General features: G+C 39.2%; 1 protein-coding gene across 6 annotated transcripts in view; it reads right to left on the bottom strand.

Annotated features, from left to right (window-relative positions):
• Positions 1-24,382, bottom strand: part of KIF16B (kinesin family member 16B) — a 315,843-nt gene that overhangs the window by 257,193 nt on the left and 34,268 nt on the right. For all 6 annotated transcript variants that reach the window (XM_057502709.1, XM_036892122.2, XM_057502708.1 and 3 more), the window contains exons 2-10: positions 19,685-19,754; positions 17,570-17,683; positions 12,149-12,265; positions 10,021-10,118; positions 9,212-9,321; positions 5,924-6,066; positions 4,358-4,526; positions 4,031-4,162; positions 2,696-2,871 (exon numbers count right to left, since the gene is read on the bottom strand). In XM_057502709.1, the coding sequence (XP_057358692.1) occupies positions 2,696-2,871; positions 4,031-4,162; positions 4,358-4,526; positions 5,924-6,066; positions 9,212-9,321; positions 10,021-10,118; positions 12,149-12,265; positions 17,570-17,683; positions 19,685-19,754 (1,129 nt within the window). The remainder of the gene's footprint in view (positions 1-2,695; positions 2,872-4,030; positions 4,163-4,357; positions 4,527-5,923; positions 6,067-9,211; positions 9,322-10,020; positions 10,119-12,148; positions 12,266-17,569; positions 17,684-19,684; positions 19,755-24,382) is intronic.

The following is a 24,382-nucleotide window of genomic DNA, read 5'->3' as shown; positions in this document are numbered from 1 at the left end:
CTCATATAAATCAAGTATAAAAATCAAACGAATATTCATATTTGACCTGATTGTTTATAGTTCATAATGCATGATCAAAACCGAAAGTTTTTGTGATGATCCTGCCCTTGTACTGTTCACCATGTAAGAACTTATTCACTATGTAAGAATTTGTTCACCATGTAAGAACTTGTTCATTATACTTCAGAAGATTAGAGACTGACGAGAATTAGGCTTGGGGTGGATTAATGATTGTGCATTGAGCATTGAGTCCCCTATACAGAATTTTATTGTTGTTAACAACCATTTGATCAATAAATACGAGAGATGCCCTCTCAAAAAAAAAAAAAAGAGTATATACTGCATGATTCCATTGACATAAAGAACAAAAACAGGCAGAACAAAAGACTAATCTATGCCTTTACAAGTCAGCATAGTGGTTACCCTTGAGGGGACTGGCAAGCAGTACCTGGAAAGGGACATCAAATGGGGCTTCTGGGACACTGGTAATGTTCTTTCTTGATGTAGGTGCAACTTATATGAGTGAATTCAGCTTGTGGACATTCACTGATCTGTATTTTTATAATATGTCATTTTTCTGTATATATATAATTCATTAATAAAGAGGTCTTATACATATATACACATATGTGTATATATATATATATATGTACTACTACGTATATATCTGTGTATCTCTATGTAGAAGAAGCAAATTACATTTCAGAAATTTTTTCTTTAAGTAAATTGTGCTTCTGAAACTGATGCACTTGACATTCTGCAGTAGCAAATACATAAAATTTTTAAAAGCAGGAGTTGATTTTTATTAGCTGTACTTAAACAAATAACTCTAGAAATGGAACTGTGATTTGAGTAACATTTTCAGTGAACCATGGCAGTTTTTGGAATAGACCATTGAGGGAATACAGCAATGTCATCAGAAAAATTTATATAGATTTTTAATGGACACTTAAGAACACCTGCTTATTTTACTGAGCATCACAAATTTAATTAATTTGGGATAAGCCTGTATTGTCTCACAATAATTTAAAGCTTCACAGTGTGATAAATTATTTTAAATTGGACTCCTGTTTTTATTGTAATGTATTCAGTTTGTCAAAGAATTTTATCTTCAGTTGTTCTAAAATCAACTTACGTATCTTTTCCATCCCATCCCCAAAAGTATAGCAACAAAAATAGTCCTTTAATTACAGTGGTGGTCTATGGTCATGAAGGAATCTAGATAAAAGAGTACAAAATATAAGACAACTGAAGACATTCTTCAAATAGAATCTTAAAAAGTTTTAGTAAGTCAGTGTTCCTGTTCATATGATAAAGCTCTTTTCAAGGACTTCTTCAGCTTAATTTTAAAAGGTTGATCTTTCTTTTCCTTCATTTTCATAACTTAGTAATTGTTAAGTATAAGAGGCTCACCAAGAAATTTACAAATATTTTCCTTCACATCTAATAGTTTAAGGAATCCAATCAAATCATCCTTAAATCATTCAGATAAATGCTTTTAAGCACAGTGGAAAAAGAATCAATACCAAGGTATTTAAATAAAAAGTATTATTGTAGTTCACGTCCTGAGTATATGAGTCTGACAACATCATATGCAGCAGGACTATTCATTCTCATAACTTCCTTTCACACATAGAAAGCTCCACATATAAAGTAGAATGTACATAGAAATATTTTTAAGTGCAACGAGCAGTTCCTATTCAACCTGTCGCCCCCATCCAATGGGAAAAACTGTCAGGTGTATTTCCAGACACAGGAAACTCAGTGAGGCTTTCATCCTGTCAGTATTTTCATGGTGCAAACCACTTATGGGATGTCAAGGGCTTCAAGGGCTATATATTCTTAGATGTAAAGGTGCTGCAGAGAAAGCACTTTGCATTTGAAGAAAACTATTTTATAAGTGATACACTTAAGACATCCATTCGTGGGTCAAGAAAATGGAAGAAACGTATGTTTTTTTTATATCTAACTCCAATCTAACTTGAACGTTTTAAAAAGCTATCCTTGATTTTCTTCCAAGGGTGGCCTTTCCTCACAACAGTACCTACACATATCAGAACCTAACTCACACTATTCATCACAGAACATACAATCTGTACACTGCAGATTGCAAGGAAGTTCACTGCGAAAAGCAAAAAAGAACAAAGCTTCTTCACGAGATCCCAAAGATCCTGAAGCGAAGCCATTTCCACAATCAAGCAAAGCCCTAGGGATGTAATCTCAGCCAGGCCACAGGTATGTTACCCATGTCACTCTATCACCGTTACCACCTTCAGAATGGGTGATAAAAAAACAGACTGAGAAAGATGTTCAAAAGTCCTTCCTTCTGTTAAAACACATTTTTAAGTCATAAAATGTATGGTAGAACTTTAAATATTACTCCAAGCACCTCAATTTCCTTCCTCTAATGGAGATTATGCTGCTAATACTATTGCATGTTAAATTTCCATCCATAATTGATAACTATTAGATAATCATTGCAGGCTTAGTGGATAACAGCTTACACACGGAGCACATAATGAACACAAAGGCCAACGGGAAGGTGATGTGGAGAGACCAGCCAATGCATTCAGAGCTTTACTTAGCACTTATTTACTCAAATCAACTCAATGGCTGAGATAACTGTCCCACTGAGATCTAGAAACAGATCCCATTACTCAAAGAAAACTATCCATAAATCTCAGAAAAACCCAACCTGATTCCCTTGAGCAAGAAGCATTTTCAGTCTGGCTATTTCAGCTCGCAGCTCACGGATGAGTTTGACGTTGGCATCTTCATTAATGGTAGGCTTGTTGATGATGTTTTTGGCTCGATTTGCATAACGTAGAGTACTCAGGGTTTCTCCATAATTGACATCAGCAGGTGAAATGGCTGTGAAGAATGAATTCAAGAAAAAATTTATCTAGTACTCTGTGTTTCATTTAACACAAAGTTGGGTTTGTAATTTAAAAGTCAGATTAACCCCAGGTCATTGGGTAGACTAAATATTCATTGCCACAGTAATGAATATTCAAAATTATTTAAGATTTATAGAAAAGGTGCTCACTATACCAAATTAAATGTCATTTTGCTCTTCTTAAGCCTAGAATCAGACATCTAACAAACTCTAAAATGAAGTATGAGGTGCTCCACTGCAGTTTAGGGAGTTTTCTCTGAAAACATGAAGAAGAGGATTTCAGATTTATAGTTCTCAGTATTAAATAGAAATTAAAATATTTTTTAAAGTTCTGGCAAAGCTTATCATGTGTAAAAATCCAAAGCATGATAATTTTTTAGAAGAGTCACTACATCACTTAGTTCTTTTCCTCTTCAAACTTTGGTTAATCACACATCCAGCACCAGCACAACCTTTACGACTTAAGTGACTATGTTACTGCATCTGGGTCCACACTCCAGGGTAATTCCCTGGCTTCCAGAGTTAATGCACGGCACGGGGAGTGCAGAGGGCTGGAAGACAGGGGGAGGGAAGATGGAGTGAAGGGGCAAGCCATTTTTGAGTTATCCTCAACAACTGTCTCCCCTTTGTACATTTTTTTCTTTGTTTTGCTGCTTCCAGTTAACTAGTGACGATATAGAGGTAAGGGATATTATCATTATCTTTATTTCTGATACTTACTGGGATTTTTTCCTCTCAAATCTTAATTTAAATTTCCACATTTACTGTTTTAAAGTAGTTATTTTTAAAAGGGTTATTTTTATTTTATGGCTCTATAATGATTTTCTCCTATGAGTTAGCAGAGTTAAAAATTTCTATCCTGTACTGTAATCATAGAAAAGCTGAGAGCCATTCTGCATGTATCCCAGCTTGCATAACCTGGAACATGGCAAGTTTATGTAGCTGAGGATGAGGGAAAAGAGTTAATAATACGATACTATAGATTGGATCACTGTAAGTGATTTTTCTCTAAGTAGAAAATCTGTTTTTTTTTTTTAAGATAAAAAGACGCTTTTTCCTAATGAGACTCTTTAAACTTCAATTTTGACAGTGAATTCACATGAAACACTGAGGAAAAGAACTTAAAATTCTTACTGGCAATCATGATAGTTTTAGAGTTTCCTCCAAGGCTATCTTTTAACAACCAAGTCAAAACAGAATCCCTGTAAGGCACAAAAACTTGCTTCTTCTTTAGAAGGGGGTTTGCTGCATCCTGAGATAAATCAGCTGCAGGGAAGAAGAAAAAAGGACACCAGAATAAAGACAATTACTAAAGTTTTTTTTTCTCTAATTTGGCTTCAGAAAACCTTAAGGATATTACCTCAGTTTATAACACATTCAACTTGATTGCTTTGTGCTAGTATAGTAGCATGAAGAGTAAGAGAATAAGGAAGAACAGGCAGGAGAAGGGAATAAGCAAACCTAAGGCAGAAATGACATTTCCCAGAGTCACGAGGGATTTGTTGATGTTGCCTCCTTCCTTCAGTCTAAGCCCGGTTGCACCGGTGGCATCTGCACGCTCGCTCCCGGCAAGATCGACGAGGTGGATCTTACTCACGGTTTCACAGGGCATCTCCGAATCAAATTTTGCCTGTAGCAAAACATAAAAGCAAAATCAGGAAGGTACAAAGAGCCTTGATGTTATTTATGATACAAAGTCTACTTATTTTCCCCTCCTCACTGTGATCCCTCAGGGTAGGGTTTGTGTTTTTATTTTGTTGTTTCAGTGGCCTTCTTACTGATTATAAAAAACTTCCAAAATTAAATTCAATACAGCAGAAGCCTACCATACACAGTTCTTAAACTTTCTAGCATACAATCCCATCACAAGTCACTCTCAGTCACTCTCAACAAAGGCTTACAGAGTCTCACTATGGCTCAAGGGGCACTCAATAAAGAAACACATAACTGGACAAACAATAACTTTTGTTCCCATCTAGAATCTCCAAAATATGATAAATGTAGACAAGCATGTAAAAGATCATTGGACCTTATTCAATGTTAAAATGTTCATATCACAAATTATAAAAAGTACAGAATATTGTACTCCTTAATTCTGAATTCTACCAAAAGTTTACTCTCTCAAACTGAACCACAAGCCAAAATGTGATTACCATGTTTTGATAGAAATATAAAGCCTCTCAGAAACTAGGGATAGCCATGTACTAATACACAATAACGAGCAAGCAGGAGAGAAACCAGTAACTAGAGTAAATCAAAAGTAAATGTCTAACAAATGGCAAATGTGCAGAATTTACCAGGAGTTGTCCTGATCGACCTTGGAGAATTTTTTCATTTTCTCTGCTGTCTGACGTCCCTCATTAATAAAATGCTGTCTTCCTGGATATGATGTGTTCAGTGGTTAACACAGGCCAGGATATTCCCAAGCGCTGAACAGTGCTTAGCCTCTGAAAGGACCCTACATTCTTGTATTCATCTATTCTATGGGCCTAGATGTTATAATCTTTACGCTCAATAATTTCCACACATATTCAAAAGGCCTCCACCTCTTCACTAGAATGAATTCTTATATCAGTACTTAAAAATGTTTGCTGTCCTTCAGTATCATTCTAATAATCATAATCAACATTGTGGGGTGAGTTCCATGGAGTGATAATGTACCACAATGAGTTACTCACTTTGGCCTCCCACTGGTCTGACTTGCAATCCATTATCTCCCACAGAGCTTGGAACAATGAAAACTTTTGCTTAATTAAGCTCAAAGCAAGTTTTTTTTTTTTATGTCTAGAACAGGGCAGAGAACTACTAAATATTTCTTAAGGGTGCACATCAGGACATTTCAAATTACTGTAGCCACAGAGAAATTCGGCACACAGCACATGTTCAACTCTAATTAACAAGCAAATGACAGTCAGTACCTCTACCTGCTGCTGCTCCCGGTTCAACAGTGATCAGTCCCTACGGGTGCCATCAGCAAGTGAAGACCTCCGGGATGAGCCAGCCGGCCAGCCCCACAGCTGCCCTTACCTGAGTGAACTTGATGGTGAAGATGGCATGAGACCTGCTACTGACGTCATTCATCCCGGTCGCTGCTGTGGTGCGAAGGATATTTCCTGCATCCATAAGTTCTTCTACGTCACCGTAGTTCTGTACTAAATGTTTTGATAAATCTGAAGAAAAAAGGGAGGGTGGTGAAGAAATCTTCCCAATACATAATCAACAGAATAAGAAGTTAACCAGTATGAAGTAACAAAGGGCTGTACAAATCTGTTGACTTGTTTAAAGATCCTACTAATCCTTATAGTGTGGTAGTTTGTAACGCACACGTGGAGGGGGCTGCCTGCCTGGGATCAATTCCCAGCTCTGCTGTTAGTAGTGGACTCTCAATGGTAATGAACAAATCACCTAACATTACTGAGCATACCTATCACAAAGAGCATTTAAATGTAAGCTACTATCACCCTCATTATCATTAATCACAGCCAAGGAAACAAAAACACTACTTTCATGCAAAACCCGAAAGCATTTTTTTAAATCCTTCAAAAAAATCTCTGTGTCCATTTCTTGGGAACATTCATATGGTTCTAAAGTCAAAGGATACAAAAGGCATACTGCATAAAGGGTCTCTCCCCCAACCCCATCCTATAACCCACCCCATTTCCCCTTCTGCAGGCAACCCAACATTAATTTCTTCATACCGTTCTATAAATAATCCATATGTATACAGGCAGTTACATTTATATAAGACCATCGTTTTTCCCCTTTCATACATGGTAGTACACTATAAACACTGTTTGCATCATGCTTTATTCTACGTAATATATTAAAGAATACTCTGTATTATTGAGGTGATTATTTACTCATTTTCATGGCTGCAGAGTACTGTATGTATGTACCATAACCAATTTAACCAGTCTCCTACTGAGACTATGGAAGTTGTTCATATTTTGTTTCCAATGACATGTACCACTGCTACAAAAATACATATCTTTTCAAGTATGTGAGAATATTTCTGCAGAATAAATTCTTAAGAGATGGAATTGCTAGACCAAAGCGCATTTGAAATTTGATAGATATTGAAAAATTTTACTCCACAGAAGGCAGTTTATACCCAGCATAGCAACATATAAGACTACTTGTCTCACAACATTGTCTTAATAGGCTTACTTATATCTGCCAGGAGTAGATAACAAAAGCTATTTTGGAGAATTTTTATTTTACTTTTCTCTAAATGTGAGTGAGGCTGAACAGCTTTTCCTCCATTTAAATATCACCTGTATTTCCATTTCTGTGAATAGTCTATTCATATCCTTTGTTCATTTTTCTACTTGGTTGCCAGATCTGTCCTTATTGGTTTACAGGAGCTCTTTATATATTAGGGAAATTAGTCCTTTGCTGTTTAATTGTTCCCCACCTTATTGTTGTCTTTTTACTTTGTTTATGATGTTTCTGGAAAGTCCAGCTTTTTTTAATTTCAAATATTTCAGAATTTCAAAAAAGTTTTTTTTATTTCCAATTTAACACTTTAATTTCATGGTTTCTGAGTTTTAAATAAAATTTTTAAAAGTCTTCCCTTCTCCAAGTTTCCGGAAAAAAGTAACCCATGGTTTTTTAGAGTTATTTTATAGTCACTTTTTACATTTAAATCTTTGATCCTTTGCCATTTATCCTGGTGTAAAAAAACTGAGCTATGGTACCAATTTACTTTTTTTTCTCCCAGACAATTTAATAACCATCTTTCCCCAATGTCTGAGCAATAGATTTATGAGAATCTAAATCCCCATAGGTGTCTATTATCAGATTCTGGATATTTTACCCTGTTTGATTATTCTGCCTTTTCATAAACCAGTTTATAATATGTTTTAACATCTGATACACAAAGGGAAAACATAAAGGCACAGTTAGGCTAAAAACTATTAAAAATATAACTATTCCACGCACCACAAAACAAACACACAGTGATACACTTACTTTGGGCACACAAGGCATAAGTTCAATTGGAAATTTAATAAGATGCAGATGGGATCATGATGGTACACCTGATATCCAGGTAAGAAAGACAACTGAAACAGGAACATCCTTAAAACTATGACCAGTTCTCAGCCTTGCTTCGGACCAGGCACACATGAAGGACAACAGCCACATGAAAGCATTTCTCTGTGTGCAATTACTACCAGCTAGCCAAAGCTCACTGCCTTATGCAGAATCCTTTACCTATCATCACTTGTGACATGCCTCACAAGTGACTATGAAGCAGCTAGTTCATCACAACATAAATGCTGACAAACAGCACAGGAAATTCTGTACACTCCTCTCAAAAGGGAAGAGGTCTTACAGGCACAGTTGCAGGGGGGCCATCAGGTGAGAAATTGGGGATCAACAGAGGTGAGGCTTAGAACCTCACTCCCCCTGTTTTGAGAGAAATCTTCTGCATCCGTGGATGTTTTGTTGCCCTTGTCTAGCTTGGATTAATACTTAGTCTACAGGCACACACCTGATCATCTACATTTGCCCTCTTACAGCACTAAACTATGTTTTCTACCTTTATCTTACATCTACCTATCACTTCAGCATTTTATTAAAAATAACAATAATAATAATAAGGGAGAAATGTGGGATTCACATATAAATCAAGTATAAAAATCAAACGAATAATCATAATTGACCTGATTGTTTATAGTTCATGATGCATGACCAAAACCAAAAGTTTCTGTGATGACTGCCCTTGCACTGTTCACCATGTAAGAATTTATTCACTATGTAAGAACTTGTTCACCATGTAAAAACTTGTTCGTTATGCTTCAGAAGATTGGAGACTTTGAGAATTAGGCATGGGGTTGATTAATGATTGTGCACTGAGTCCCCTATACAGAATTTTATTGTTGTTAACAACCATATGATCAATAAATATGAGAGATGCCCTCTCAAAAAAAAAAAAAGGGAAGAGGTCTTAGAATCTCTTATGGTCACATGCTACCATTAAGATCAGTAAAATTATACTGCTAAAATGCAATACCATTAAAACAGACAGGTTATACAGTGGCTTATCTTGCTTGAGCACATTAGAAAACAAATTTTCAGAGAATTCTTAAAGCCTAAGGAAATCTACTGACAAGCTCCCCAAAATCAGTAAATGCCCAGCAAAGTATAAATTCCTTAAATATACATTGTGTAGTGCCAGCATGTATCATTTTCCTGTAATAAAATACAAAATATAACTTTCTAAAATCTTGCATAATCCTACATTTTCTTCTCTGAAACTATCATTTTTGCACACATTCCCAAGAAGAACAGGGCTGTTAAATACTCACTTACCCTCAACATAAGGTCCTTCTCTTGGGTGCTCACGGACTCTTAAATTGAAAGTTTTGGATGACTTCCGCCTAAGAAGATCTCTCACACGTTCATTATAAATTTCTAAGTAGCTAAAATTACAAATAGAATTGAATTCAGTAAAATGACTTCAGACATTAATAGCAATAACAACTGCAATGTTAACAGCATCAACACACACTGACAGGTGGAACCTGTGTATAGGAACTATGCTAAAACCTTTACCTGGATTACCCCATTCAATCCCCACACAGCCCAAAGGCAGGTACTACTATTCTCCCCATTTTATAGGTTAGGTAACAGGTCTGGAGTGATTTAAACAGCTTGTCAAAGCCACACAGTCATGAGAACCCGTGATGGCCGCATCTCCCCTCCAAACCACCGACAACACTGGCTCCCCACACAGGCTTGGTTTCAAGGAGGAAAAAACACCTCAAGCAAACAGATTTACTTAGAGATAAGTTTTATAGTGATCCTACCCACAGGAAGAATAACATAAACCTTATTCAGCTAAAAGAATAAGGCAAGTGACTTTGGTACAGAGTGAAAAGCCAAAAGTTCATGCCATTTGAGATAAACGTCCTACATTAGGGTTTCTGATTAAGCTGGAGTTTTTCTACCAGCCTCCCAAGCCCTAAACCAAACTATACCCAAGAGAGTCACTGAAAACATAGGCGAAAGCTTTACTTCCAACTACCACAGTACAGGAGGGGAAAAACGCAGACTCTCCCTTCAGGAATCCAAAGGTTTCATCCATTCCTCATGCCTGTCACTCAGGACACCAGCCCTACCTGACTTCAGTTCGGAAAGATGCTTCATCCCACCTGGTGGTTTCATTTATCTGACTGAAAAGTCCTTCACAGATACGAGGTATTAAGCCAGAATCGCCCTGCAGTGGACAGGAGAAATGCCACAGCTGTCAACTTGAAGTAAAGGCAAACAACTGAATTTTCAATCATTGGAGGGGACTTAGACTCAAGGTGCATACATGCCAAGTCCAGGCCAGCCACCCCAGGGCCCAACACACCCTTTACCCCCTCTAGTATTGCTTCCTGCTCTCTGAAATGAGAGGGCTGAGCTCTCCAATTTCGGCAGGATGGGACTCTGGTAACATAACAGTAATCAGCTCTTAAATGACTTATTCTCTAACTTTCAAACAAAACAGTCTACAGCTATAAAACAAGTGTTAAAAATTTGGTTTGGTCAAATGACCAAGGATGGTGAAATATATACTAGGCAGAAAAAACATCAACGAAACCTTAGTAATTTCTCAAAGTACTTAAAACTGTCTTAAAGCTTAGATGACAGGACCACATCAGCACACACAGTAGAACCCGCCTTGGATGCACTGACCCCTACCACTGGCCCTCCTAGACAGGAAGACTTTAATATACATCATATTAACTATGCACCTGGGCATAATCAGTAATATTCATGTTTCAGTCAGTATTTACAAGCTGATGAACCTCAGAATGATACTAAATATGACACAAAATACTGTTGTTAGGAAACCAAAACTTCATTTTCTTGTGAAGGTCCTTCCTACCTTTACCGAACCTCCACCCAGAAAAGAAAAGAAGTACCATCACAGCTTTCAGATAAATTTGTTTCCTTATATCATTAAATCAATACCAATTCCTTTCAAAGAAAAATGAACCTTTCACTATACTTTTTCTTCTTACTTTAAAAAATAAAGAAGAATACCCAGCCTATTCAACAGGCACTGCTCTGTGGGGTCATCGTGTCCACGGTGGGACCTTATCAGGCCCTCAGGAACGTTCGGAGAAAATCAGTTGTCATTTATGAGTGCTTCTCATAACTTACATAAAATAGCTACTGGGGAATCAACATGCAAATGTCATTTTCAATTTTTAGAGAAGGCTTTCTTTTCAAAGGCACAGCAAGAAAACAGTAAGACAGAAGTAATGATAAAAGGAAACATGAAACTCTTTGAATTATCTATTTGTTCTTCTATTTACTCAATGTCTACTTTTTGGCACTGAAGATTCACAGCACAGCACTTACCTACTTTTTCTATAAAGGAAAAGCCTGGACTTAAGAAGCCAGGTCACATTTGAAATACTTTCATCTTGAAAGACCAAACTTCCTTTAATGCACTATTATTTTCATGAACCAGCAAACCTTTAGCATTAAAGACACCACCGTGCCTGCCAGCAGGAAGTCCTGTGATCCTCTGCTAGTCTGTCTACATCTAGAACATGTTCCAGGTCTGAGAGTCAGTGAACAGAGTTTTCACTATGACATAAGAAAAGTAAAACATACAAGCACTATCCTTACCTGGATAAAAGACATAACAAGATAAAGTTTGGGCAATAATGTCTAGTTTGTACTCCTCCATATTTTGGGGCAAGCATAACTTCAATGTTTGTCAATCTATATAGCATAACTACTAAACTCTACATACTATGTTTATATTTAAACTGACTCTATGTGAACTGTATAATTCTCTTTTTATGTATTTTCTAGATTTATATAGTACCTTCTCACCAAAGAGATTTTTTTTTTTTTACATTTTTCTTGGGGAAAAATGTTTTAAATAGTTTTAAAATGAACAGAGTTCAGTAATTCTATTCAAACTGTTGTGTTGGCAGAAAAGAAGAATAAATTACTTGTGGGCCCAGCATACTTTTTGATAAGATTATAAAGCCTTTAAAAATGGAAAATGAACTGAGACTTTCATTCATTATTCATGCTTATAAACTTAAAACTAACTTCTAATTTAAAATATCTCAAAGGAAATTTAGTCCAACTTATTACTGAGTTTTATCTTATTGTTAAAGACTGATCAGAACATGAAAAGCAAGTTAGTATAGACCAAGTCGATAAAAGAGATAATTCTATCAGTCCAAAGAGAGATAATGAGAAATATTTTTTCCCACATGGTGTAAAATGACGTACAGAATTTCCCATCATAGTGTATGACTTTCCAGATCCAGTCTGCCCATATGCAAAGACACAAGCATTATAACCTTCAAATGCAGACTTCACAACATCTGTGCCAAGGGTTTTGAAAACCTGAAAGCCAAAAAAAGAATAAAACACAGAAAAGATACAATTACCATCAATTTTAATAAAATTCCCTTCAGTGTTGACAGTATTCTTGAATTCTACTTTCACCTCATAAGGAAAACACCATGTAAGTAAATCACTGCAGGACCATTAACAACAGAGTACGCATGTACCCATTTTTAACCAAAAAGAAAGTTTTTAAGGAAGCAAAAAGCAACCCCAGACTTTCTCCTACTTCACAAAAAATTCCTGAAATATAAAAATGCAAAGAAGGCAAAGTGATAATCATGTCTATAAGCAAAGATGGTTTTAAAGCATGATGATTTACCATTTCAGAATTAAATACAGTTATTCATGCTATCAGACCTTCCAGAAACTATTCAAAACCTGAAAGTCACAGCAGCTGTTAAGTTATTGCCCAAAGCATGCCAAATTGATGCCAGCATTGTAAGGGTGCAGCTATTCATCAAAATAACTCTGGACGTTCTCAGAGAGTAGGCGATGGGTGGGTACAAGTGAGACTGGACTGGCTGGGCTACCCCAAGTCAGAGTCCAGGTGCTTCTTCCTCCCTGGATAGTTGCCCAGGATAGAGAAGGTGGGAGACCAACTGGGCCTGGGGTTCCACCTACAATGGCCCGAGTCCATGTCTGCTGCACCACTTAATTGCCACAGGACACTCTAGAGACTGAAAGAGGGGGAAGGACAAATATTTCATCCAGAAATGATGTAACTGAGGCAAACCAAGATGCATAGTCATCCTGGTTACACCTGGCGGGAAGGGGACCGACCAAAGCTTTCCAAACCCCAGCAAGCCTTCAATGTTCTTCCTGCCCTCACAGACCAACCAGGACACCAGGGGCATGTAAAGCACTCCCTGGCTTTAGGAATGAGGCACAGCACAGCTGACAATGTATCAGGGAAAGGCAGGGTGATCAGGGTCACCACTTAAGCTCAGAGACAGGCACTGCTCTGTGGGGTCGCCGTATACAAGGTGGGGCCTCACCAGGCCCTCAGGAAGTGTTCAGTCTCTGGGAGTGATGCCAGAATAGCGAACCCAAGCCCCGTCATTCCCCCTGCAGGGATGGGGTGGGGGCACAAGACCCGCTACCAAGCTAGGGCTGATCAACACGGGCCATGTCGATCTCACCTCCACATAAACCATCCCTGCTAGTAACCCAGCCTGTCACCCAACAACAAGAAGAGAGACCACTTCAGCTTTCTTCAGGCACCATACTCCCATCCTCCTGTTCCAACTTTGTTTCTTTCCTCTCCTCAAAGATTTATAAACTATTGTTTCACTCTACTCATACCCACAAAGGAGGAATCTCCTTCATTCTGGGCTAATTTTTATCCATTTCAGCTTTAGGAGCTGATATTTTCTAATCTTATTCTCAAATTCCCATGACATACTCAACTCTCAACACTAACCGCAGCTCACCTGTGTTTATGACTTAATCCTCATAAAGACATGCAGGGTGGACAGTGTCACTAGATCCATCCGTAGGGGAGAGGCCGGTCAGTGGGCACACATGGTGAGCAGCACACTTGGGATCTGCACCCAGGCCTTTCTGACCCCAAAGCCTACACTTCTACAGGCCTCATGGCTGCGTCCTCTTCCCACACCCTCAATTGACATGAACCACAAGGCCCAGCCCTACCTAGAAGGTGCTCGCCCCACAAAGTTCTGTGAAGAAGCCAAAGCCAGGAATCCCAGGGAGACTCAAGGGCCCCAGCCTGCATGGCTCAGGTCCATTTTCACCAGTGTATGTGGGACAGGAGGGAAAACTCTTAATATTTCTTCAGTTCTCTCTGATTAAACAAAAGACAAGAGGCATATACCATTTTTACCATTCCACAGAGTCACTTTCCCAAAGAACAGAGGAAGGGTCTTCTCCTACTTTTGTCTGGGGCTAAAAGAAGGTCAGAGAAAATATTTAAACAAAACCCAAAGTTTTCAAAATGAAATTCTTCCCTAGGATTAAAATGCACACCCACCACTTTACTATTACTTTATTTTCCAGAAAGCTAACATAGGTGGAGTTCCTTGACAGGTTCAGGAGGCCCCCAGGAGCTGGAGCTAGTATATAGGACGGCAAAATGAGCCTAGAAAATGCATGTCTGGAGGCGCTGAGACCCAGGCCTGGCTCGGTCTCAGCTTCTGGTAGCCCACCCAGAGTTGGCTGGGGACCCAGAGAAACAGCAGGACACTGACCACATCTCCAGGTTTTTGGCAAGGAAAACAGGCTCCCCCACTGCAGCTCCCACAAAGGACTCGTTTATCATCACCATCTGCCAAGCCAGGGTGGGGAGGGAAAGCCTGCTTCCCCTCACACACTGGCATCAAACCCCGCTGAGACCCTCACCTGGCCAGGCTCCCCCAAATCCACCTTGCTGCTTGCCCAAGCACAGACTTCAAAGCTGATTTCCACGGTAATCCAAGGCATCGTAGGCCCTCACCTGAGGGGAACTGCCCAGAAGAGGACACTGTTAGAGCAAAAGACTCCATCCAGGGGTCACCTGGGAGATGGCAGGTTTCACATTTCTCCAGGGTGGAATCACTGAACAGGTTTTGCGAGATCAAAGCTTCCCTTTGGAGTTTTGAAGAACCGTTACAAAAATCGGACCTTACTGAATGGTCTTTAATTTACATGAGGGTGGACTTAAAACAGCTCACTGATTTTTTTCTAACTCTAAAGTTAATTTGGAAGGAAGAAACATTAATGGTCATCCTGCCTGGTATTTGACATTTTGGGAAACTTGACTTGAACTGCAGTAGTAGGCATGATGTATTTGCTCAAAAATGCCTTCACATTCAAACGATTAAAAGAAGAAGATGGCAACCAACATCATGTTACGCTTACCTCTTCCCATTTATAACAATCTGTCAGCGCAATTCCTGGGTCAGATACGGCAGCATAAAAACGCGTCAATAGTCAAAATTGAAGCCCTTTTTAGTAACAACAGCTATTAAAATTAAGAATGCAAAAATATTACCTTCTCTTTAACAGAGTGTTCAGAAATACACATTTTCCTGTATCTATGCTGGTTTTGTTAGCACACGGTTCTAACAGAAAGTAGTGTTTACTAACATATCTCAAGGTGTTTTAGTTTTATAAATACAACAGTCTCAGGTTATTTATACAGCCAAAGACCTCACAGCACTTGAGAAAAGACTGCACCACACCTGTAGCATGAAAACTGTCCTTATCAGTTGAAAGCTTTTCAGAATCTATAACTATTTTTAAAACTCTGGGCATGTATTTTTAACCTCCAGAATAGCTAAACTTGTTCCTGCTTCCCTGATCTTGATCCTTACATAGAACCCAGAAAATGTCATTTGTTCCCATAAATTAACCACCATCTGTAAACACCTTCTTCCAGTCAGCAAATGTTTACTGAGCAACTCCAGTGAGCAGGCTCTGCTGTCATCCACCATCTACACCTCTGTCCCTGGGCTTTACACCTGCACAGCCCTCTATCCCCAAAGGGCCTCCAGTTCAAGTTAAATACTGGGGAAACCCAGCCTCTCACTAGGTAACTCAGAAGTGGAGGCCCTCATGACTCTTCCTTCATCCTCCGTTGAAGACATTCTGAAGACTGTACAATGAACTGGCTTTTCCCTTAACAAGTTGTCTTGTACCTGCCACTTCACTTCCATTCTTGCATCAAAGCTAAAACTGGATTCCAATGTAACATTTGACTCCTCACCAGTTTCCTAGCTACCAGTGTTGACTAGTTCAGTTACCTCAACACCGAAGTCACCTCCACTACTCACTCATTTGACTTATTCATTCAACAGGGCTGCCCTCTCCACCTGCCATTCAGAACACACCAACCCGAAGACCTCCCAGTGTCATCCCTATTGCCCTATCCATCAGCCCCAGGATCTCAGTTCTGCTACTATTAAGAAGATTAGGTCTATGGATTTGAGCAAGCTATTTAGCTCACTGAGTCTCTTCCACAAAGAATGAAGTTAAGTTGACCTCATTTGTTTCTTGTGAGGATTAACGAGACAGTGGAAATGAGTCCCCAACAGAGTTTCTGACACAGTGCAAACTCAAAGCAACGTCAGTCACCTTTCCTCTCCTGACCCCCTCTTTCATACCAGGCATCTCATCTCACTTTATAGCTCCTATTTTCAGAGCTATTGTCCTTCCTATTTTCCCAGATGTTGAATCAGCACCTTCTGCGTCCAATCACTCCAGTCCTCTCCTTTGAACAACTTCTCTTCGTTCACAGCCTACAACACTTAACACTGCCTCAGGAAGCCAGTCTCCTCCACAAACCACTTCTAAAACAACTACATTTCTCAGATGTTAAGGTGTGGGTATGTCATCTGGGGATCTTGCTAAAAAACGCAGTTTGATTCAGTAGATCTAGAATAAGTCTTGAGCGTCTGCACTTCTAACATATTCCCAGGCAATGCCAATAATTCTGGCATATAGACACATCATATTGCAAGAAACTAGACATTACCACTTCAAGTTCTATTGCTTGGATTATGACCCGGAGCACGCAGAACAGAAATTCTTAACCTCGTTTTAACACAGGAGATGTGAAGCACTGTATCTAAAGAAGCTACTAACAAGCTACAAAAAAGTACGTGCAGCAGGTGTGCTTCCCATCACCCCACTCGGCTCCAACACCCAGCTTGTCCCACCCAGGGGAACACACTTGTCCTTCTGCTCTCTTGAAATGTCAACCTGCAATAGTCTCCTGGAGGCTCTCTGGGTCTGTTCTCATCTGTCCTTATCATGTCTACATTTCAGACCATAAAAACCTACAGTACAGGTTTCCTGGAAAAATTTCGGCTTCAATCTAGGTTCTAGAAAGATTCAGACAAAATGCTCTTTCTAGAATCCTTTTTTCTAGAGCCTATAACGATCTACTTCAGCAAGGGAAGTGTGACAGGTTTGAAATCTACCTCCTAAAGCTCTCTATCACAGCGGGACCTAAGGCTTCGTGCCTCATTGCTGGGTAATGAGACATATAAATATGCCCCCAAAAACATCTAATTTGCAGAGCTCCTTCAAAACAGTAGTCATGTCCAAATTTTGAAATGGAAATTATGATCATCATGCTCAAAAACAAAAATCAGCCATTTGGGGACTGAATTCTTCTCAGGCTTAAGATAAATGGTGCCGCATAACAACCAAAAAGCTAAGTTAGCAAGGCCAATTTTATATAAATCATATTGAGAAAAAAAGTTAGCAAGATGTTTTAGCAAAAAATGCAGAAAGACTTTCAGGGTGGTCATGTTTTTCTCAATATGAAAATAAACCCAAGTAAAGATTTTGAACATATCATACCATTTCTTGTGAAACATAATCTGGACTTTTGGTATCAGCAGAATAAAAAGAAAAGTCATATGTGAAGGTCTTGGTTCTTTCTCTTCCTGAGTCCCCAGTCCCTCCTTCTGATACCTAGAGAGAGATGAATGTGATAACAATGTAAGAGAACAATAATAATAATAATGTACAGAGCATATGCTGACAAGTGATCCATTCAATTCAAGGAAAAAAAACTTCATAGAAAATATACAATGATTGCCAGTTTTTGTATTTACACCACTTAAGTCCTTCTGAGCTACACACATACACAAAGATAAAACCTAAACTCCTCTCAGCAATCCAGGCCCTCTAGACATGACCCCTTTTACCATGACTACCTTACATGAACCCAGCATTGCAGCCAGACTATTTTTTTTCTGGTTCCAATGCTTTTTACTGCTCTCTCCACCTGAAACCACCAGAGTTGCAGTCTGCACAGGCTCCAGGGATGCTATTCATGTGCATCGTGATATGACTGAAATCCCCTAGAGTTGTGCAATTTTGTGACCCCACTTAAAACTCCAGGTCAGATGCTTCCTCCTCCATGAAGCTCCCTTTGGGCACTCCATCCAGAGGTAATTTCCCACACCTCTGAGAGACTAGACTCTCCCAGACATCTACTGCAGATGTCAGCACATATCTTGTCTACCTTGCTGTCACCTACGTTGAACCAGAAACACGTCTTAGCATTGTCTTATGCCACAAGCTTCACCAGTTCCCTGGATACATGCTGAGTAAGTTTAATGAGCATCATATTTTAAAACATAATTTGGATACTAAAAGAAAAAATGTTAAGGCTCTTATTATAAAAATGTTAAAAATATGGGCATGTATTCTGGTTATTTCAGAGGAGGAAATATTTCAAAAACTCAAAAAGCAACTTTGTAATCAAGGGAAATTGATTCCGTAAGCATAAAGGAAGGAGATTCGTCCAAGGCCAGGGGTCTCTTCACTCTGTTTCAGTGAATAGTTTTTTAATGGTCAAACCTTTCCCGAAGCACTGTGAGCACATACAAAAAGCAAAGGCGACCGGCAGCAGAGAATGGCCAGAGGACGGTCACGTGACGGCAAAACATGAGACTCGTGAGAGGCCACCGGAGGGAAAGCTAGGCATGGGCCAGACAAATCTCGAAAGTCAAGGATTGCGGTCAGTGGAAAAAGAAAGACATTCCACCGGAGAATGCATCAGGCAAAGGTGCACCAAAGCCTCAAAGGAAGCCTGTGAAATTATCCAGGAAATGGCCCACTTGGAAGACAGGAGCATTCCCCAGCTTCTATCGCTGGAGATCAGGTTGCACTACTTTGAAATTGGATTCAGTATCCAGTTACTTGAGCTATAAATTAACAGAAATCCACACAAACTGATCGGCACATGGCCATGCAGCAACAGGCCTCAGAAATCCAAACCTCTAAGTTAATGAAAAACACAGAAGAAAAAAGGGGCTGAGTCCATTAACCACTTCATTTCTTTATTATTAATTTTACACTCTTATTTTCCTGCTAAGTGAAAAGTAATCAGGGTCCTTAACAAATTCACAAAGAAACAAACAAGGTATTTTACATGCAAAAGGAAGAACTTCCATCTTAGAAAATTCTGATTTTTTAAATTTATTTTTTCTTTTTTCAGAAAAACAATTTAGGCTTTTTTTTTTTTATCTTTCCTCTCCTTGGTTCTGAATAAAAATACCAGCTCCTCCTGCAAAGTTTACAAAACATGGCTGTTTTCATTTAAAGACAAAAACAAATCTATAGCGAAAGCTTATTTAATGATTCACAGAACACAGCCAATTGCCAGAAGAAGGATCCATGGCAGGACACTGGACGAGAATGCCTACATCTGAGCTAAACCCATGAGCTCCCGTAACATGGCCACAACTGGCGTCTGGCTTTGAGATCCAATGAATACAGGGTGGCCACCAACACCCCTTGGCTTCTCACTGAGCCCACGCCAAGGGCAAGTGGATGAGGCTAATTTAACTGAGGAAGGAAGGATGCAAAAATGGCAGATGTGTTGTATTGCCCCACAAGTCATTTTGACAATAAAAACAGCAATAGAGGTTCCTAGAACTGGAGCAAGGCCATGTCACTACTTGCCTTTAAGTTTGTGATTGTTGTTTTGCTCTTCTCCATTTGAATAATGAATTTGGCTTCCAGATCCTTTTCCCTGCAACACAAATAATTTAGAATTGGTTAAGAGACAAAAGACAGTGTTTAAAAAATTTGTTTTATTTACTTTTTACAAATGGGGGTTTGTTTTTAAATGGCACCTGAAGTACAATCTGATACTGCTCCTCCCAAACTCATATAAATATAGCAACACCCAAAACAGATAAAAACCTAATACTGACAAATAATACATGGTCTAAACCTGGAAAAATGTCTAAAGTTATAAGCCAAAAGTTTAAATGAAATGACAGAGACCATGGAGGTGGAACTCATGAACAAAGCAGCCTCACCCACCTGGTTATAAAAAGAACAACCCTGTATCCCTTCGCCCAGGATGAGAATGAGGAAGATAACTAGAGTGGTCACAGCCAGGTGCTGCTTCTAGAAGCACCAAGGAACAGCCCCCTCCTCCCATCTTTCTACATCCATTTAAAAACTGCAATTCCTAGAAAAGAGCAGAATAGGAAGTCACGAGAACTCTTCAAAAGCATAATTCTCTAAAATAAATGCCCACACATCTACACAGTGGAGTGTTATGTAAAGATCTGATGGATGTACTGCTATGGGGTGGCACCCATCCAGGATAGAGCCAAGTAGGGAATGCAAGGTGGAGAAAAGCATGCAGAGCAAGCTACCACCTATATTTAAAGATAAAAAGGATAAATCGATGTATTTTTCAAAAGGTTACCTATGGAGAAAGAAGAAAACAGAGTGGAGGGGACAGGGATAGAAGCTAGATTTCTACAAAAATACCTCGATCTTTAAATCATCTCTAGAATGTAGAAAATGATGTACACAAAAATGAGACATTTTAAAAATAACCTAAAACACATAACTTGAAGCATATGAACCTATGATCACACAAGAAATGATTTCAATTGTTGCTGTATGGAAGGGTCTGACTGTATAATGTAGTGGGGTAACAGCCTACAGAGAAAAAGAACTATACAGAACTTTTACAGCATTTTCAGTCATCATATTTTTGGTAGTAAAGAAAGTTTCATTGTTCTGATATTTCTGTTTGCATACTATGGGAAAATATATAGGAATTATGTTGGTGCCATTGAGAACCAAGGTTTCTGATACAAACATAATATTGATGAAGTTACATAAAAACTCTGTGATCTGGGCGGAGCCAACATGGCGGTGTGAGTAGGACAGTGGGAATCTCCTCCCAAAAACATATATATTTTTGAAAATAAAACAAATACAACTAATCCTAAAAGAGAGACCAGAAGACACAGGACAACAGCCTGACTACATCCACACGTGCGAGAGCCCAGCGCCTGGTGAAAGGGGTAAGATACAAGCCCCAGCCCAGCGGGACCCGAGCACACCTCCCCCCAGCTCCCGGCGGGAGGGAGAGGGAGCCCAGGACTGCTAAACACCCAGCCCCAGCCACCCGCACCAGAGCGCAGACACAGTGCATGCGTGGAGGGATGGAAACTAGGGAAATAGGGCAGCAAGACCTCTGAGTGGGTGCCGAAGCTGATGCCCCTGTGAAAAAGAAAAGCGAGTGCTTTTTGAAAGTCTTCAAGGGACAGGGATTTAACAGCTAGACGGAAACAACACAGGTCACAGCCCAATGGCTGAAAATTACAGGGAAAACAGGGCGCACTAACCCCCTGGGCAACATCTCTGAGACCCCTCACGGAGGTAAACAGCCAAACAGTACCCCCCCCCCAACCGTCCATTACCCCTCTGGGCACTGCTAAAGCAGAGAAACAGCCTAAGGCAAAACACACCCACAGAAAGGAAAATTCCTACACTTCGGCCTGGCAAGGCACAAAGACCCAGCCTACACACAATTACCAAACACAAGCCACTAGGGGTCGCAGTTGTCCCAGTAAAGAAAGGCCAGTAGACAGTGAAAAGTTTGGCCCTCCCAGCTGACAGTCAATAGCACCTGTCAACATGAAAAGGCAAAAAAATATTATCCAGACAAGACTAACCCAGACAGCTTCGGCCTCTGCTACATCTTCCCCTGAGAAGCAACCTGGGGAGATAGATTTAGCCAGTCTTCCTGAAAAAGAATTCAAAACAAAAGTCATAACCACGCTGATGGACTTGCAGAGAAATATGCAGGAACTAAGGAAAGAGAATACAGAAATAAAACAAGCTCTGGAAGGACTTCAAAACAGAATGGACAAGATGCAAGAGACCATTAATGGACTAGAAAACAGAGAACAGGAATGCAGAGAAGCTGATGCAGAGAGAGATAAAAGGATCTCCAGGAATGAAAGAATTTTAAGAGAGCTGAGTGACCAATTAAAAAGGAACTATATACGCATTATAGGGATACCAGAAGAAGAAGACTGAGAAAAAGGGATAGAAAGTGTCTTTGAAGAAATAGTTGCTGAAAACTTCCCCAAACTAGGGGAAGAAATGGCCTCTCAGACCACAGAGGTACACAGAACTCCCATGACAAGGGATCCAAGGAGGGCAACACCAAGACATATAATAATTAAAATAGCAAAGATCAAAGACAAGCACAAAGTATTAAAGGCAGCCAGAGAGAAAAAAAAGGTTACCTACAAAGGAAAACCCATCAGGCTACCATCAGACTTCTCAACGGAAACACTACAGGACAGAAGAGAATGGCATGATATACTTAATGCAATGAAACAGAAGGGCCTCAAACCAAGACTACTGTATCCAGCACAAATATCATTTAAATATGAAGGAGGGATTAAACAATTCCCAGACAAGCAAAAGTTGAGGGAATTTGCCTCCCACAAACCACCTCTTCAGGGCATCCTACAGGGACTGCTCTAGATGGGAGCACTCCTAAAAAGAGCACAGAACAAAACACCCAACATATGTAGAAGGGAGGAGGAGGAATAAGAAGGGAGAGAAATAAAGAATCATCAGACCGCATTTATAATAGCTCAACAAGCGAGTTAAGTTAAACAGTAAGATAGTAAAGAAGCTGGCCCTGAGCCTTTGGTAACCACAAACTTAAAGCCTGCAATGGCAATAACTTCACACCTTTCAAAAATCACCCTAAATGTAAATGGACTGAATGCACCAATCAAAAGACACAGAGTAATAGAATGGATAAAAAAGCAAGATCCATCCATATGCTGCTTACAAGAGACTCACCTCAAACCCAAAGACATGTACAGACTTAAAGTCAAGGGATGGAAAAAGGTAAGTCATGCAAACAACAAAGAGAAGAAAGCAGGTATTGCAATTCTGGTATCAGACAAAACAGACTTCAAAATAAAGAAAGTAACAAAAGACAAAGAAGGACATTACATAATGATAAAGGGCTCAGTCCAACAAGAGGATATAACCATTATAAATATATATGCACCCAATACAGGAGCACCAACATACCTGAAACAAATATTAACAGAACTAAAGGAGGAAATAGAATGCAATGCATTCATTCTAGGAGACTTCAACACACCACTTATTCCAAAGGACAGATCCACCAGACAGAAAATAAGTAAGGACACAGAGGCACTGAACAACACACTAGAACAGATGGACCTAATAGACATCTACAGAACTCTACATACAAAAGCAACAGGATACACATTCTTCTCAAGTGCACATGGAACATTCTCCAGAATAGACCACATACTAGGCCACAAAAAGAGCCTCAGTAAATTCCAAAAGATTGAAATCCTACCAACCAACTTTTCAGACCAAAAAGGCATAAAACTAGAAATAAACTGTACAAAGAAAGCAAAAAGGCTCACAAACACATGGAGGCTTAACAACATGCTCCTAAATAATCAATGGATCAATGACCAAATCAAAATGGAGATCCAGCAATATATGGAAACAAACGACAACAACAACACTAAGCCCCAACTTCTGTGGGACACAGCAAAAGCAGTCTTAAGAGGAAAGTATATAGCAATCCAAGCATATTTAAAAAAGGAAGAACAATCCCAAATGAATGGTCTAATGTCACAATTATTGAAATTGGAAAAAGAAGAACAAATGAGGCCTAAGGTCAGCAGAAGGAGGGACATAATAAAGATCAGAGAAGAAATAAATAAAATTGAGAAGAATAAAACAATAGAAAAAATCAAACCAAGAGCTGGTTCTTCGAGAAAATAAACAAAATAGATAAGCCTCTAACCAGACTTATTAAGAGGAAAAGAGAGTCAACACAAATCAACAGTATCAGAAACAAGAAAGGAAAAATCACAACAGACCCCACAGAAATACAAAGAATTATTAGAGAATACTATGAAAACCTATATGCTAACAAGCTGGGAAACCTAGGAGAAATGGACAACTTCCTAGAAAAATACAACCTTCCAAGACTGACCCAGAAAGAAACAGAAAATCTAAATAGACCAATAACCAGCAACGAAATTGAAGCGGTAATCAAAAAACTACCAAAGAACAAAACCCCCAAGACAGATGGATTTACCTCGGAATTTTATCAGACATACAGGGAAGACATAATACCCATTCTCCTCAAAGTTTTCCAAAAATAGAAGAGGAGGGGATACTCCCAAACTCATTCTATAAAGCTAACATCACCCTAATACCAAAACCGGGCAAAGACCCCACCAAAAAAGAAAACTACAGACCAATATCCCTGATGAACGTAGATGCAAAAATACTCAACAAAATATTAGCAAACTGAATTCTAAAATACAT

The sequence above is a fragment of the Manis pentadactyla genome, chromosome 5, assembly GCF_030020395.1.
Source record: "Manis pentadactyla isolate mManPen7 chromosome 5, mManPen7.hap1, whole genome shotgun sequence".
In the NCBI taxonomy this organism is placed as follows: Eukaryota; Metazoa; Chordata; class Mammalia; order Pholidota; family Manidae; genus Manis; species Manis pentadactyla.
The sequence above is the reverse complement of the archived record's forward strand: the minus strand, read 5'-3'. Positions and strand labels throughout refer to the sequence as shown.